Here is a 17,413-nt window from a genome sequence, read left to right on the forward strand (position 1 = left end):
TCACTTTTGTGTCTGGACATCAGACACACACACACACACACACACACACACACACACACACATTGAGAGAGAGAGAGAGTCAGAGACAGACAGAGAGGGAGATCATTGCCATGCCCATACATGAAAGCCTTTCCTGTTTCTTAGGACCAAACAAGCTAAGACTTTACTGGCATCAACATCATCATCATCATCATCATCATCATCATCAGAGCTAGCACTGATATAGTGCTTTAAGGTTTGCATTTTATCTTCATAACAACCCTGTGAGATAGGTGCTATTATCATTCCAATTTTACAGATGAGGAAACTGAGACTGAGAGAGGTAAAGTGACTTTCCCAGGGTAATACTGCTCGTCTGAGAATGGCTTTAAACTCAAGTTCTCCCAATTCTAAATCCAGCATTTTATCCACTACATCACCTAGCACGGCCTTTGAGAACTCAAGGTCACCTCTACACCAGAGTGAGTCACAGAAGGAGGACCTGAATTACATAAATGAGAACATACTAAGTAAAGACAATAGAGAGGTACAAGATTCCCAAGGCAGGAGGGATTATTTCCATCCAGCAAAGCAGATCAGGGCAAGTTTCCTGGAAGAGAGGCAGCCACTGAGATGACATTATGAGTAGCAGAGCAGTATTGACACTGGTCACAACCTCTGCCTGAAGCCTGGTGTGTGCTGGTGAAGGCACAACTTCAGCAGGCTGAGCCTATATTGAAGATTGGGGTTAAAAACCAACCAATATTTACTTGTTTGTGACGTTGTCAGTGGCTGGTCAGGCCCACTTGTTCTGTTCCTTAGCCAAAGACTGTATCTTTAACCCCAATCTGCTGTCTTCCTAAAGACATAAGGGAGGTTAGGAGAAGTAGTACAGATGAAGCTAGTAAAAAGAAAAAAAAAGTGTCACTAGAAAAATAGTGCTAAGGCCCTACCAATGGTGGCAATCTGGCACTGTAACAGTTCTTTCTGGAAAGGACAATCCATCACTAGTGTTCTGGTTTCATGGCAAAATGCTAGAGCTTATCTCAACATTACTGGGCTCATGACCTCAGTCGGAACACAGACATGTCAATGAACCATGTCACCAAACAGATAACACACATTTGAAGAAGTACAACTCACCTTGTATAATACTGATTCAACCTTTGGCTTCTTCACAGGTGTGTGCTGGATGGTTTCCTTTTTATCTGACAAAACTAAAAGAAAAAGTGAAATTGGAATGATAGGATTTTCTGGAAGAAAATGGCACGTTTCACACAACTGGACAATGATATGCACCTCCTGACTAGGTCTACAAGGCAAGTTGAGTACATGTTGCTTATTAGAAACGTTTCCTCGTGCTAGCCTGAGGAATTCTTCAACCAAAGAACTTAAGGTCGATGCCATAATTGAACACAGAGAAAACATGACTTACAAGACAAATCTCTTTTTGTTGTGTTTTTCTTCCGTCTGATTGGAAATTCATCAATTTTGAGTTCTCCATCATCAGACACGTATTCATATTCATCCCGAACTGGTTTGGTTTTGTCTTCCTTGAAGTTCTGTAAGGACCCAAACACCCCGGGACTCGTCTGGGTTTTAATGCCTTTGGAGCTATTGCAACAAAAATTAGAAATCATTGGTCAGGTTCATGCAATCAAACAACTATTTCTCTTTAAAAATGGAACTGTCAACTTCCACGAGCCTCTTCCTCACTCCCAAGCAGGTAACCACACTGTTCAGCTCCTCCAAAGGACTTCACACCCTCAAGAGGAGGAGGATAGCACAGAGCTTATGGTATAGAGGCCAAAGTCAGGGAGACCTGAGTTTTAATCCTGCTTCTGATACTTATTACTATGTGATCCTGAGTAAGGTACTTAGCCTCTCATGACCTCAGTTTCCTCATCTATAAAATGCTGATGATAATAACAACCCTGATCTTCTAGGGCTGTGATCAATTGAGATAATATAGGTTAAGCTTTTCACATACTGTAAAGTGTTAGATCAATATGAGCTATTATTAGCCCCAAACAATTTAGCATGTTCTGAAAGAACAGCTGGAGTTTCCATACTCCCCACTTATAGATGAGGTCCACATTAATGCCTCCTTTTCAATCTTGCCAAATCTTCTCTATATCCCCCTGCCTTCTCATGGACATGTCCCCATTGAAAACCCTCACAATGCATGGTCCATATAGGGAATTGTCAGGAATTTTTTTTGACTCCCTAACAGCAAAAAAGGTGGTAGAGTGAAGTCCAAATAATACAGGGCTATAGAAATGGGACAGCTCTTGAAAATAGATACTATTATTAACAACAGATACACTGATACTATTTTAAAAAAACACTGATATTATACGCACTGATACTATAAAAAAAGATCCAATACAGTCTAAAGGCATGCTATATATGCAGGTTACTAATTTTGACATTTATGCCATAAATTACTTTATATTTTCAAGACATTTTATTAGAACTCATCATAGGAGGGTATGGATTTTTACCTGTTCCCATATGGAACCATGGTAGTAATGTGAGTGTACTGTTTTTGGTGTTTCCAGCACCTAGTAGGTTGCCTAAAACATAGTAGGGGCTTAACAAACACTTGTTGATCAACTATGTCTCTGTCTGAAAAATATGAACTGAAATCTGTAGTCACTTTGAGGCTTTCAAGGCCCTTTAAATACAGTATATTGTATATTTGAGCCTCACAACAACCTGTGAGATAATGAAACTGAGGGTCAGAGAGGTTGAATTGCTTGTCCAAGGTAACACCCTTCATTAGTGTGGTAGGTAGGATTTGAACTCAGGGCTTTCCAACTCCTAATTCAGTGTTTTGTTCCACTAAATTAGGTTGACTCTTTAAAGTGCTGAGACACTAGAAGGTAAGCAAGAAGGACTCAGCATTTGAAAAATCTGGGACTAGCTTAAGGCCAAATAGTAAAGCAAGAAATCAGAATTCTGTTCTTTAAAGAACTTGGATTATGATGAGTTCAATGACTACAATATCGGATTTGGATGTAACCCTTGGTAACTGGGCTCTATCAACACATGTTCATATATGTGCATACCACATCTGCATGGACTCTACATGAATGGATGCACACATGTGTCTACCATGTGAAAGAACCATTACCCCAAGAGTGGATACTTCCTCTGTCATTGATGCGGCTGACTGGTATGGCACTGGAATTGTCCCAGGGCACTTTGATTTGAACCACATCAAATGAGTGCCAGACCATAAAACAATTGTTGTGTGAACCCTGACAGGTGCTGACAGCATTACTAAGACTCACTTCACGGGAACAGCAGCAAATCAACACGTTTTTATCATTAAGCTCTTTTGGCAAACAAAATCTCGAGATGGGTTGGCTATGGAAAGTGACTGCTCTAAATTCTCCATTTGAGTAATTCGCTTCATGTGTCTAATAAGGCTAATTTGAACTAGGACGAGAACAGGCAGGAGTGCCCAGTGCCTTACACATGGTGGCATGGTGGCTGGGTCTTCAAGAACAGTTAGTAGGGGAGTGAGAGAAGGAGTGGATAAATCTCTGTATCTCCATATCTTTCATTTGTCTCAGAAGGAGCAATTTCACTCTCAGTAGGAGAGGGGCCAAAGACCTTTGGTCAAAGTTCTCAAGGAGGAAATGCTGGCCGCTGATTTGTAAACTCCCAGTCGAAGGTACTCCTGGCGCCCTCAACCTTTACTCTGTAAAGGCAGAAGCTGTTTGGGGCATGGTATAACCAAAACAGGGAGAGCAAGGGAGAGAGGGCCTTCGTTGGAGTCAGAAAGGGCTGGCGACGAGTCCCATCTCTAGCACATGTCAGTATAGACAAGTCGCTTCACTTGTGAGTGCCAGGGGAAACTCTCTGGAGCTAACTTACAGATCAGTTTCTATACCTCACCAATGAAAGTCACAGGTCCAGACCAAAACAAGAAAAACATTAATCAATGTCATCTTGTTGTGTTCAGTCGTATCTGACTCTTCATGACCCCATTTGTGGTTTTCTTGGCAGAGATACTGGAGTGGTTTGCCTTTTCCTACATCTTTTACAGATGAGGAAACTGAGGCAAACAGCATTAAGTTAATTCTCTAGGGTCACACAGCTAGTAAGTGTCTGGGGCTAGATTTGATCTCAGGTCTTCTTGACTCCAGGTCAGTGCTCTATCCACGATGCCACCTAGCTGCCTCATCATTCCCTACAGAATATTAAACATCAAAAAAAAAAGAAAAAGAAAAAGAACATGCTAGCGACTTGTCCTCAGATTATTCTGTCTGAACTCCAACAAAGAAGATGAGAACAAGAACAATGATAATAGCTAAATTAGAGTAAGTTGTAAATTGACTAAAAATAATAAGACTAATTAAAATAATATAATGTTTTTAAACAGATTGTAAAACAGATTCTTTGATTTGAAAAGCAAGCATAGTTCCCACTTTTATTTATTAATATGGCTAAAGATCTAGCCATTGTTACATAAGAAGGCGTAGAGTAAGGGTATGTGCCGATATTACCTGCAGAATAACAGCCCACACTTATATAGAACTTGTGGTTTACACACTTAGGGTTACTTTCTCATAACAACCCTATGAGCTAGGTAGTATTATGATACCCATTTTAAAAATGGCGAAGTGATTTGCCCAGCTACTAAATGCCCAAACCAAGGCTTAAAAACAAGTCTACTGAATCCCAATGTTGTCTTCTTTCCAATGACATAGTGCCACCTCTTCCTACTCCCCTCCTGCTTCTTTATTTCAATATCTCAAGGATTTATAATTTCTGTAAATTGTAAATTTATAAATTTAATTGTAATTATAAATTTGTAATGTAATATAAATGTAAAATTGTAGTTGTAAATTTGTAAATTTAATTGTAAATAAAACTGTAATTGTAAATTTCTAATATGGACAGATACTCCCTTTAACAATGCATTTCCCAATATCTCTGTGCATCAGTGAACAATTCAGTGAGTTGACAGTCAAAAAAACCCACCACCTAGTGACCAACCTTATGCTGATAAGTCAGCTCCAGAGGGGGTGCAAGGCCTGAAAACCACAGGTAGGTCCTCAGACAATTTCTGGGTTCACACCTGAATCCCTTCCAGTTCAGTCATATTGGCCAGACCTTACAGCTCACTGCCATAGCCTCTGGGACGCCAAGGATGAAGCCTTCAAGGAGGTCACTATCAGCTCTATCTGCTCTGTTCACCCATCTTGCTACCTACCTTAGAAGTTTCTTGTTAGAGAAGGAAAACATAAACTTATTGTCCTTATTTCCTGATAAAGGAGTTTTCTCCAATTTCTGTTCTTCTTCCATTTTCAATAAGGAATCGGGTTTGCTATTCTGAAAAAAAAATTTTTTTAAAAGAAACATTTACAAAGATACACAAAAGAAGGGTATTTGAAAACCCATGAATAAACAGAAATATAATTGCTAAACCTCTCAATGGGCAGGAAATGAGCATTTTCACATGGATGTGTCTAAAATGCTCCCCCCCACCAAAGCCACCTCCCTTTCCCCACCCGTGAAATCAGTTAACAGAAGAAACATGGTCAGGACTTGTTTGAATTGACACAGAAAGAAAGAAGAGGAACCAGAAGGCCAGTGTACATGGAGACCACAACGATGTGAATGAAGACAGCACTGAAAGGCTTCGGAGCTCCAGCCACATTAGCCAAATGGGATTTCAGATGACTGATTGGGAAACAGGCCTCTCTCCTCTAGCAGAAAAGTTGTGGGCTCCAGACAGCGGATGAGGCAGATGCTGCCCAAAATGACCAGTCTGTGAACATGCAGTGCGGAGGATGTCGTTGGGAAGTGAGAATTTTTTTTAAGAACACCAATGAAACCTTTTTTACAAAAGAGGGAAAAAGAGAGGGGCAGCTAGGTGGCGCAGTGGATAAGCTCCAGCCTTGGAGGCAAGAGGACCTGAGTTCAAATGTGACCTCAGACACATGACACTAGCTGTGTGACCCTGGGCAAATCACTTAACCCAAATGCCTCACCGAAAGGCCAAAAAAACCCCAAAAACATGTATAGATATTATCTAAACCATTTAAAAGAGCAAAATTTTCCTCTGCTGAGAAAACATCTCTCTAATAGCACATAAGGAAAAAAATAAAATTATCTGAGCAAGGGCCACACGATTATGCTCCCACATGGACAGGAACTCTTTCAATGAGCTGAGGTTTACATGCCTCCTGTTCGTTGCAGATACTGGCCTATTTGCAAATTGGCAGATAGCATTCATTTCAATAAACATCCACCAAGCACCTACTATACGCAGAGCATGATACCATGGGAGATACAAAGAGAAATGATCTACTAAGGGCTTAAAAATCAAATCAATGAATTAAAAAAACAAACAGTTAATGCAAAAAGTGAATTTTCTCAATGAAACTAATTTTAAGAAAAACATTTTCTTGCACGAAAAAACCCACAAGATTATTAAATAAATAAGATAGCTGTAAGGCCACTATTTGTCATCTCAATAAATGTTAAAAGTTTGGGAGTGTGGCTCCCGGGAGGCCTGAGGCTTTTTTTGGAAGTCACCAGCATCTACAAAAAACTTCCCTGCTCTGGGAAGGAGGCCACATTGGCCAGCTCTTCCCTGTGCACATCATAAACGCCCGTCCCATTGGATACACACGTGTTCATAAGTGTCACAAGTGCTTCCTGGGCCCACCATCTCACTGGCATGCGTTCACTTGGATTGGCAACCAACACCCGGTCAGCAAGAGAGCTACCAGATGCCCATAATGGTCATCATGGGGATTTGTACCAAGTGATGAAAGAAGGACCTTCAAGATACACTCTAAAAACAACTAAAACCTATAGAATGGGAACTTAGAAGAGGAAGAACTTATCCGATAGCATAGCCATCACTCAGTCACTATGATCCAGGAAGAAGAAAGCAGACATGAAAGATGTGCAGGCCCAACATGGCAGCTCAGGCCTGAGCTGACCTGAGCTCAGGTGTGCCTTGGGAAAAGAACATGAGCACGTGTTCCTGATAATGAACAGCACAAGCACTGAGAACAGTGCTGGAGTGAGGTCATCAGGTGATGGAGAAGGCAAGAGGGAAGCATATCAGAAGGGAGGAAACACAAATCCCCACGGGACTTTAAGCTGAACAGTTCAGCATCTCAGCTCAGATCTACTGCTTGATGACAAGTAGAACTGCATAGAAAGGTGGGGGAGATGAGCTCAGTCCAATGTCCTCTCCCAAGCCCAGGGCTGTCTTCATGCTCCATTTTCCTGGCTGGTGGGGCTAGTAAGGGATAAGTGGTCAGGAGAAGCCAAGAGAAGGAAATGGTGAGTTAAGGATAGGACTGAGAATTTGGATTCCTTTGTCTAAGTCCTGTCTGCCACGTAGCAGCTGTATGACCTTAGATAAGTCACTGCCCTTGCTTTGTGACCCAGCTTCCTCATGTGTAGAATACAGAAATTGAAAAAAAATGATAAAGGGACTGGACTAGACACTCATTAGATGGCAGGGATGATCCCTTGACAAGTGTGCTGGAGAAGTTGTTGGGCAGATATGGGTTGGAGTAAGATGGCCCATTGGCCGTGACCTAAATTCTTTCAGCTTGTATCAGGCCCACAACATTTCAACAATGCTCACCCTGAATCTGTTTTTCATTCAAGAAATGAGACTTCATTTATAAATTTCTTATATTTGTAGATTTTGGTCTTATTTGAGTCTCCCAGCATCCCTGAACAGTAGGCAAGACCACAGAGACAGCATGCTTCAGAGGCAGGATTTGAACTCAAGCTCTGACTCCAGGTACAGGCCTCTTTTGAATGTACCCCACTTATCTATTGATAATCATAGACTGTCAGAGCTGGAAGGCACATTAGAAATCCTCTGGTCCAAGGGAACTGGGAACCAGAGGGGTAGGTGAGGATTCAGAAGAAAGAAGGTCCAACTCTAAATATGTGAAGCGTGAATCCCTAGGAAACAACATGGCCTCTGTGGAGTGCTACGACCTTCATCACAAAGAGGTAAATGGCTCTTACGTCCAGATAAGCAGACACAACCAAACTACATGTCTCCCACTTAGAAACAGTCCATGCTTTTGAGGATGTTATTAGTACAAGGCATTAAAAAAGGAGATTTATAATGATACAATAACCACGTTTACAGTGTGCAAAGCACTTGACAAAAATTATCTCAACTGAATGTCAGAAAATCCTGAATATTAAAGGCACTAGTCTCTTCATTCTTCAGATGAAAGAAACTGAGGACCAGAAAGGTTTCGTGCCTTGCACATGGTCACACAGCTAGAAAGTAGATGAGACAGGTAGAGCAGTAGATAGAGCTCCGGACTTAGAGTCACGAGGACCTGAGTTCAAAACCAGCCTCAGACACTTGATACTTTTAGCTGTGTGACCCTGGGCAAGTCACTTAAACCCAACTGCCTCATCAAAAAAGATAAAAAAAGAGAGACACACTTAAAACTTTGGTCTTCCTGACTCACTTATATCATACTTACTGTGGAAGAAAAGGGAGGCTGTGCAGTATGGTAGAAAAAGCAATGGTTGTGGGTCAAAGGACCTAGATTCAAATCTCATTTCTCATGCTTAGCACTTGTGAGACCTCAGACAAGTCACTTAACCCCCCTGGGCCTCGGTTTCCTCATCTGCAAAATGAGGGGGGTTGGGCTACATGGATGGCCCCTGTGGTCCCTTCCAGATCTAGAGCTACAATCCTACCAATTAGGTTGGAGAAACACGATCACCAGCTTCAAATACTTGAAAAGATGGAAAAGAACAAACTTCTCCTGTTGGCCCCACAGGGCAGAAAAGTGAGGACCAGTGAATGGAAGTTATTCAGAACCAAATTTTAATCAACAGAAGGAAGAATTTCAGAATAATGAGAGTTATCTAGAAATGCAATGGGTTGCTGCAGGAAGTACTTGACTATGGGCAAAAGGTTGCAGAGATTTCTGCATGCAAAGAGAAGTATGACTAGTCAATCTCTAAGAGCCTTCCAAACTCTAAGGAAGTTGCAATGGCTTCCCCATGACTACCATGTTTCAATCTACCTCCTTGGCAGACAAGCCGCCCAAATCCTTTCTGTCTTCCTTTGACAGCAGAAGGGATTAAAGGAAGGATCTTTTCCAGAGGTGCCAGGGAGGGCCTGGTAGAGAGGAAACGAATGCACCCTTGATTTGGGAAGGCCCCCCTGCTCTTTGCTAGCTCACAAGAAGAGCTAACATTGATCCGAGGTTTTACATGCATCATGCCACTCGATCCTCCAAGTGTGACAAGGACTTTAGGTATCATTCTCCTCATTTTACAGTGAAGAAATCTGGGGCTCAGAAGAGCTACAGGACATGCCCATGAAGTCTCCCAGCGTGTCAGTCAGGATTCAAACCCAGGTCTCACGTGACTCAACTGTCCTCATCACACCTTGACGCCTCCAGCCTTACCTTATACTTCCACTTGGCTTCTGTTTTGGTCTTATTCTGTTCTCGGATTTCAAACCTCTCCACGTCATTTTGCTTATTAGTGACTTCTTTGCTGGGGACACTTAAAACATTCTTTGAAACCTATAAAAAAAAGTGGGGGGGCAGGGGAAGCAGTCACATATCATGTAAGACAGGAAAAGGATGGTGCAATACCTCCTCAGGTGAATACACAAATATTCACCGCCTACTAAGATTACAAGGAACTGTGAAAGATTTATAAGATACAGTTTTCATCAGTCATCACCTCATCCAAATTCATTGCTTTGCTTTAAAAAGTAAGTTATCTTTTCTCTGCCCTCAACACAGTCAGCACATCCTGGGAAACCATTCAATGCCTCCCCATCTTGAACCTAACTCCCCAAACTCACCCACCCTCCCAATCTGCCACGCCCATCCACTGAAGTCCTCCCCCTCCCTCTAAGGCCCGACAGTTCGGATGCCACTTTTTCAATGAAGCCTTCTTTGATCTTCTTCCACCTCACATTCTTCACAGCATGTCTTAAAAAGCTTTCCTTTGATTTCGTCACGTTCAACAAGCATTTTTAAGGTATCTACTTTTCACAAGGTACCATACTAGTCATGATTGGCATAATTTTGAATAGCTCTGTTAGGAAGTTTTTCTTACATCAGACCTAAATCTTCTCGGCAACCACCATCCACTGGTCCTAGGTTCTGCCCTCAGGTGCCAAGCAGAAGGCTGATATCATGAACAACAAATTACTAAAATCTCAAGTTCGTGGGTTTTTGCTCTATTGGGAAGGGGAAGGAGGAGAGAAAGGGAAGAGCAACAGGGAGTATGTCTTCAAGCATTGAAAGGCTGTCATGTAGAAATGGAATCACACTTAATCTGAGGATGGAACCCTGAGGTCAACGGGTAGAAGTCAATTTAAGCCTAATTGCAAGGCTTGAATTTCAGGGCCCCACTCTCTATTGACTTTCCTCCCACCTATCTAACCAGTCCTTGGCTGTCTTCTCCTTTGCTGGATCCTCCTCCACATCACGGCCTCAAGGTTCTATCCTGGGCCCTCTTCTCTTCTCTCTCTATACTACTTTATCAGCTCCCACAGATTTAATTACAATGGCCATGCTGATGATTCTCAATGTTACCTTTCTTGCCCCAATCTCCTGGCTGACCTCCAATCTCTTCATCTCTTCCTCTCTCCTTTTCCTCCTCTTCTCCCCTCCCCACCACCTCCAAAAAGAAAACACATTCCAATATGGTGGTGGGACTGGATCTGGATTACCAAAAGAGGAGGACCAGAACAGACTCCATCTGCCTTTCAAACACTTCAAACTGGATGCCCAGTAGACATCTTAAACTTAGTTATGTCCAAAACAAAATTCATCATCTTTCTCCCTAAACCCTCCCCACCTCCTACGTTCCCTATTACTGAAGAAGGCAGCACCATCCTCCTAGTCCCTCAGGCCAACAACCTGGATTCATCTTGGATTCCTCAAGATCTCTCATCCCTCCCCTCCTCCCCAACATCCACTGTGTTGCCAAGGCCTGTTGATTTCACCTTGGCAATATTTCTTGAATACTCTGACATTGCCACCCCCCTGGTGCAGACCCTCATCACCTCACACCTGGACTATTACAGTAGCTGCTGGTGGGTCTGCCTGCCTCAAGTCTCTCCCCACTCCAGTCCAGCCTCCATTCAGCCATTAAGGGGATTTTCCCAAAATGCAGACCCAACCATGTCCCCCACCTACTCAATAAACTCTAGTGGCTTCCCATTGCCTCCAGGGTCAAATACTAAACGCTGTTTGGCATTTAAAGCCCTTCATAACCAGGCTCCTTCCTACCTTTCCAGTCTTCTTACACCACACTGCCCCACATGTACTCTTTGATCCAGAGACGCTGGCCCCCTGGCTATTCCAGGAACAAGCTTTCCTTAGCTGTCCCCTATGCCTATAATGCTCTCCCTCCTCCACTCGGATTACTGACTTCCCTGGCTTCCTTTACTTCCCAAACTAATGTCCCCCTTCTAAAATCCCACCTTCCCCAGCCCTCTTAATCCCATTGCTTTCCCCCAGTCAATTATGTCCTATTTATCCTGTAATGGCTTGCTTTGTATATATTTGTTTGCTTGTCTCCTCCATTAAACTGCAAGCTCTTTGAAGAAGGGGACTGTCTTTTGCCTCTTTTTGTATCCCCAGTGTTTACTTAGCACATAGTAGGTGCCTAATAAATATTTATCGATTCATTGGTTGGTTTGGCCGAACTCAGGACCTTCGTGGAATATGGCCATGTGGCAAGGTGTGCCTATAACAAGCAATCTTTTTGAAAACGGAATCAAAGAACCCCAAAGGTATCTCCTTATCCAGTTAACTCCATATCTGTTTCTGCTTGTTTTCACTTTGCTTCCAGATGAGGCTCCTAGGAAAGGTGATGGCAGCAGCTAAGAGCCCAGTCCCCCAAGATTGATAAGTAGGTATTTATCATACACAAGTCCCACTGAGAAGAAGAGAAACCTAAATTCTTCTCCAAGCCCTAACCTCCACATCACTCAACTCCACACCACCCTCACCAAGAAGCCAGGGACGCAGAAAAGAGTGCCAGAGGCCTAGGGCACTGAGGAGAAGCACCCACCTTGCTTTTCTTTGGCGTTTCTATCTTGGTCAGCGCCTCCTTCGTGTGGGCCTCTAGCAAGTCCAAGTTGGGGATGGTGGGGGAAGCTGACTCCTTGGACTTCTTCCCTTTCTTCTTGCCTCCTTCCTTGATCTTCGGAGTTTTGGGAGGTTTGGGGGGCTTCGGAGGCTTTGGTGGTTTGGGGAGTTTGGGGATCTTGGGGATCTTGGATGGTTTGGGTGGTTTCATAGTTTTGGGAGTCTTTTTTTTAGCGGATTTTTCCACCAGGGAAGGAGGTGGCGTGACCTGTACAGGGGATGGGGGCTCCTCCTTCTCCTTCTCCACAGGGCAGACTTCCTTGGGGGAGACATTGGCACCGACTTCAGGTTTAGTGACTTTCAATGCGTTCTGGAAGAAAAGAGCAGAAGACAGGTTTACTATCACATTTCCTACAACTGTATCATTCCTTGCTCCGTCATCTACCCTAGAAAGACTCTACATTGCCCTAACAAATCCAAGTAACATCATCACAATGAGATCACTCAGTTCAAAGGAAGTCATGTGAAAGAAATGACAACCACTGGTTCCCCTCCCAAACTAGAAATTAGAAATAACTCTTTCTAAAGACATTCAACTCTCAGATACAGAGAAGTTGAATCTCCTTCTCACAGATGGAATCTGTTCTGGTCCTCCTCTTTTGGTAATCCAGATCTATCCCCACCACCACATTGATATGTGTTTTCTTTTTGGAGGTGGTGGGGAGGGGGAGAAGAGGAGGAAAGGGAGAGAGGAAGAAGGTGTGGGAGAGAGTTGGGGAAGAGGACAGGGGTAGCAAGAGGAAGAGGAATGAGGAGAAGACAAGGAAGAATGGAGGGGGAATAAGAAGGAAGAGGAGGACCCTGATACCTTGGAATAGAGAATCTTCTATAACCAAGCTACTACAACTGTAGCATGACTGATTTATTAGAAAACACAAAAAGATGTAGCAGTTATTGAAAATTAAGGCACAGCAAAGGAGTTGTTGCAATGCTTGACAGGTTTTGGCTGAGAATTCAAGATTCAGATGCTATTTACATAGACTTCCACATATGAAATGGTGCCCAGACCCTTGGCCATCTTGACTTCCCCCCCACCCCTCAATATGCTCCAGTCTGCCAGTGTGAATTCTAAAATATGGTGGCCAGAATGGAGTCATATATTCCAGAAAGCCTAACCAGAGCCAGGGACATAGGAGCTGAAGTCCTTGGTGATTTGCCTGATTTAGCAAACAAGTGTGGTGATGGCTTGGGCCAGAAACAGCTCTGACGGTGATTGGTTTCCTTAGAAACACACCTGTCACCTGACCACTTCCCAGCAGGCTAAGAATAATGGGTTCTCCCCTAATTCTGATCACTCAGTCACTTCCTACTGGCTGGACCATGGCTCCTGTGAGCTAGGTTCCCCTTCAGGGACTAGGCCTACCTGTCTGACCATGGTGGTGCCGAGGACATTGGTGCCTACTGCTCTGAGCAGAGGGCTGTTGGTCTCAGAATACACAAAGGTTCCGGAATCAAATGAGATTGAGAAGAGCTAGATGTTTGTGTTGGAATGGCCAAGAGCTGCCTCAGGGCCAGTCACAGTCACACCAAACACCCCCCCCACAGACACTCTCTATACTGGCATGGTTTCTCTTAATACTTGAGTCTTACAGGGATAAGAAAAGCCAACAAAATCCAAGGAGGTTACAGAGGCTAGTGGCTGACAGCCATCTGATTAGGAAATAACAACCTCCTCTACCTCCTAGGCCCCTTTCTGGTTCCCCTGGATCTGGGGACAGTATTATATAAGAAACCTGGACAAGGCTTCCAAGTAAGCAGATGACTACTTAGGCTCATAATATCATAGATTCAGAGCTGAAAGGGGCCTCAGGGGCTATCTAATCCAAGCCTCTCATTTGTTATTGTTTTTCAGTCACGTCCAAGTCTTTGTGACCTCAGTCGGGGTTTTATTGGCAAAGAGAGTAGAGAGGTTTGCCATTTCCTTCTCCAGCTCATTTTACAGTTGAGGAACTGAAGCAAATAGGATTAAGTGACTTGCCCAGGGTCACATAGCTAGTAAGCGTCAGAGGCCAGATTTGAAATCAGGAAGATGAGTCTTCCTGACTTCTCATTTTTACAGATAAGAGAAATATAGCCTGCCCTTGCCCCCACCACCAGGAAGGAAGCAGTTAGAGATGAGTAAGGATGCTTGGGGCATAAAGGAGGAAGTGATCACTTGTCAGGAACGTCTTCAAATCACTGCTGCAGCTGGCTCAGGGAACCCAGGGCTCAGCACTTTGAGGAACCAGCTAACTCCCTCCTGCGGACATTTCTGACCCTGGAGATACTGATCCCAGAACCAGCCAAGTCCTGGAGCACCCATCTCTTGCTGCTCCTCAGCCCACAAAGGGGGATCCCTCCCAGGCACCAGGCCCTGCTCCCGGTCAGGAGAGACGACACACCTCGCTGAGTCGTATCTCTTTGGCAAGGTCTTTGATAAGCTGGGATGGTTTGAAATGCTCCGGAAGTTCATCTTCATGTTCTGCTAAGGCCTGAAACACAAGGTATTAGAGGATTATTTTCTTGCTCTGTATTTAACCTAGAAATAATCAAGGGATCTTCCCCTGTACCAGGCTCCCGAGACTACCGTTCTTCTGCCCACCATCAAGAATGATCAGGTACTTTATTGCACTCACATTTTATTAACTTCCTGCAAAATGAACGGGCTACTTGGTGGAGCGTGGCAGAACCATGGAACAGGATATCCTGCCAGCTTCTGAACTCATTTGGGGGGCATTAGAAATAACACTTGCACTTCTTCCCTAGCTTCAGAACCTGCAGGGGCTCCCCATTTGTCAAGAGGTTGAAGGCCTATCACACAAGGCCCTCCAGAGTCCAGCTCTTCCCCAGTTTTCCCCCTCTTCGTCCCCCATTGTGAACTCTTCTACTCCAATCTCCAAACCAATCTCCTCACTGTCCCCTACACATACCACATTCACACTGTTCCTATGCCAGTCTTCATCTTTTAAAGCTCAGCTCAGGGACCACCTCCTCCATGAAGCCAGCTAAGACTAAGCTAACCCAAATGCACCCCTCTTTTCATTTCCAGTCAAAGACTGTCTAGAACAGAGGTATCAAACTCTTGGCCCAAGCTACAAATGGGCCACAAAACCTCCAACTGCCACCAGCACCAGATTAAACTGTAACTGGAAAATGTTTAACAAAACATATGAAAATACACTACAACACAGATATTGTTAATTCATGGTTTTCGAAGTCAGTACGCGGCCTCCAGGGATGCATTTCTATTTGAATCTGACACCACCAATCTAGAACACAAATCTTGGCCCTTGCTTACTACATACATATATATATTACTTAGTCTTATTCTCTAATTAATAACAACTAATTATATTATTAAGTAACAGCAGTCATATAAGCATCATTATTGTTGTTGTTATTGTTACTTCACTTATCTAGGAAGAACACTAATAGATGAGTGAATCAGGTAAGGAGGGCTTCAGGTTAGAGGAAGTAGGAATTCCAAGAGACTGCAGTGAGGAGTGGAAATGAGCCTATGCAAGGATGTGGAAACAGGAGACAGAATGCCATACTATCACAGGACACTAGACCTAGGACTGGAAAGTCCAGGGCCTTATAGACCAGGGGTGGGGAACCTGCCGCCTTAAGGCCACATGTGGCCTTCTAAATCCTTTATTCTGTAAAATTTGGATTCAGTCAAAAGGCTGCAGGTTCCCCACCCCTGGCCTAGACCAACCCTCTCATTTTACAAAGGAGGAAATTGGGGCCCAGAGAGGTACTTTGGCTCAAGGTCACAGAGCTAGTGTGTAAATAGGGAAAAGAAAGGAGACCAGTTGGGGTAGAACAGAGTGTATGACATGAAAGAAGTAGGGAAAGCTGGCCAGGAGAGAGCTAGACTCCAGATGTGCATCCACTGGTTCCGGGGAGATGTTGCCTCAGGCAGAGACTGTCCCCCCCCAGGTCCCCCCAGCTCCTTAAGAACAAGAATTATTCCACTTTCATATTTGTGCCCATCAGTGTCTAGCAAATAGCAGGTGCTTAATCAATGCTCCACAGTGGACTGATGATTATTACGTCACTTATAGGAAAGTAGAGATTATGAATGTGAAGCTAAACCCAAGAAAACTTGCCTCTTCACCTTGAAAGATGGAGCAGCATCCTCCCTAGCCTCCAAGGTTCCTTCTGGTGATGTATACCAGCACCGTATGTACGATCTCCTCCCCCTCGTCCCCTGTCCTGGATTCCAACTTGAGGACTGACTACCAGGAAAATACAGATGCCTGCTGCTCCCCAAGTCCCTTTGTTGGCACAGCATCTTTTTGCACTTAAAAATTAACTCAAATTTTACAATGTAAGAGAATTCAGGAATGCTTTTCCCCTAAGGTTCTCTTCTGCCAGACAGATTCACTGTACATCCCTCCTGCCGACCAAACTAACCTTTAATTCAACCAGAAAGAATCATCATAAAACATTGTGCTGTGCACTAGGAATACAACGATAAACTATAATACAAAGAGTTTCTAGTCTAGGCAGGTGGGCTGGAGGTGAGAGAGATGCAAGAATATGACATATGCAAAAATAAGTATACCACAAGGTTGAAGATTTTAGGGGCAAAAGAGAGCTCCATCTAAGGAAGGAGTACAGGTGTGTTCTTGGCATGGGGGTTCAGCCTGAGTAAACGCATGGAGGTTGGATACAGCAGGATGACATTGGGGAACCACTAGTATTCCAATCTGGCCAGAATAAAATCAGAGACTTTGAGGTGGAAAGGACATCTGGATCAACTCCTCTCATTTTACAGATGAGGGTGCTGAGACCAACAGAGGTTAAGTAACTTTCTCATTATTACATAGTCAGTAAATAGCCGAGCCAGGATTGGAACCCAGGCCTTCTGAAATGCAGAGGTCTTTCCATTGTACCAAACCACACACATAGTGTATGAAGAGGAAAAGTAAGCAACTAGGGTCCATGTTCTGAGCTCACATTGTCTTTCACCTTCCCGACGAGCATCTCATATAATGTTATATATTATAATTATTTGTACGAGTGAGGATAGAGTTTTGTAGTTGGAGTCAGTTCAGAGCCTGCTTCTGACACCTGCTGGGGGACCCTCAGCCTCAGTTTCCTCATCAGTAAAGTGGGGATAATAATAATAATTCCTAACTCACAGGGTTGTTGTGAGGATCAAATGAGACAATGCATGTAGTAAGTCAATAAATAATTATTAAGCATCTACTATATGCTACTATAAGCAATTATTAAGCATTTACTATATCTACTATAAGCATCTACTATATACTACTATATAGCACTCTGCTAAGTGCTAG

General features: G+C 43.5%; 1 protein-coding gene across 1 annotated transcript in view; it reads right to left on the reverse strand.

Moving 5' to 3' along the window:
- Positions 1-17,413, reverse strand: part of PHF2 (PHD finger protein 2) — a 197,331-nt gene that overhangs the window by 25,647 nt on the left and 154,271 nt on the right. Inside the window, exons 11-16 of the mRNA XM_020981266.2 lie at positions 14,507-14,596; positions 12,049-12,435; positions 9,417-9,536; positions 5,207-5,325; positions 1,415-1,593; positions 1,123-1,196 (exon numbers count right to left, since the gene is read on the reverse strand). Of these exons, the coding sequence (XP_020836925.1) occupies positions 1,123-1,196; positions 1,415-1,593; positions 5,207-5,325; positions 9,417-9,536; positions 12,049-12,435; positions 14,507-14,596 (969 nt within the window). The remainder of the gene's footprint in view (positions 1-1,122; positions 1,197-1,414; positions 1,594-5,206; positions 5,326-9,416; positions 9,537-12,048; positions 12,436-14,506; positions 14,597-17,413) is intronic.

The sequence above is a fragment of the Phascolarctos cinereus genome, unplaced genomic scaffold (assembly GCF_003287225.1).
Source record: "Phascolarctos cinereus isolate Bilbo 61053 unplaced genomic scaffold, phaCin_HiC Scaffold_4;HRSCAF=312, whole genome shotgun sequence".
NCBI lineage: Eukaryota > Metazoa > Chordata > Mammalia > Diprotodontia > Phascolarctidae > Phascolarctos > Phascolarctos cinereus.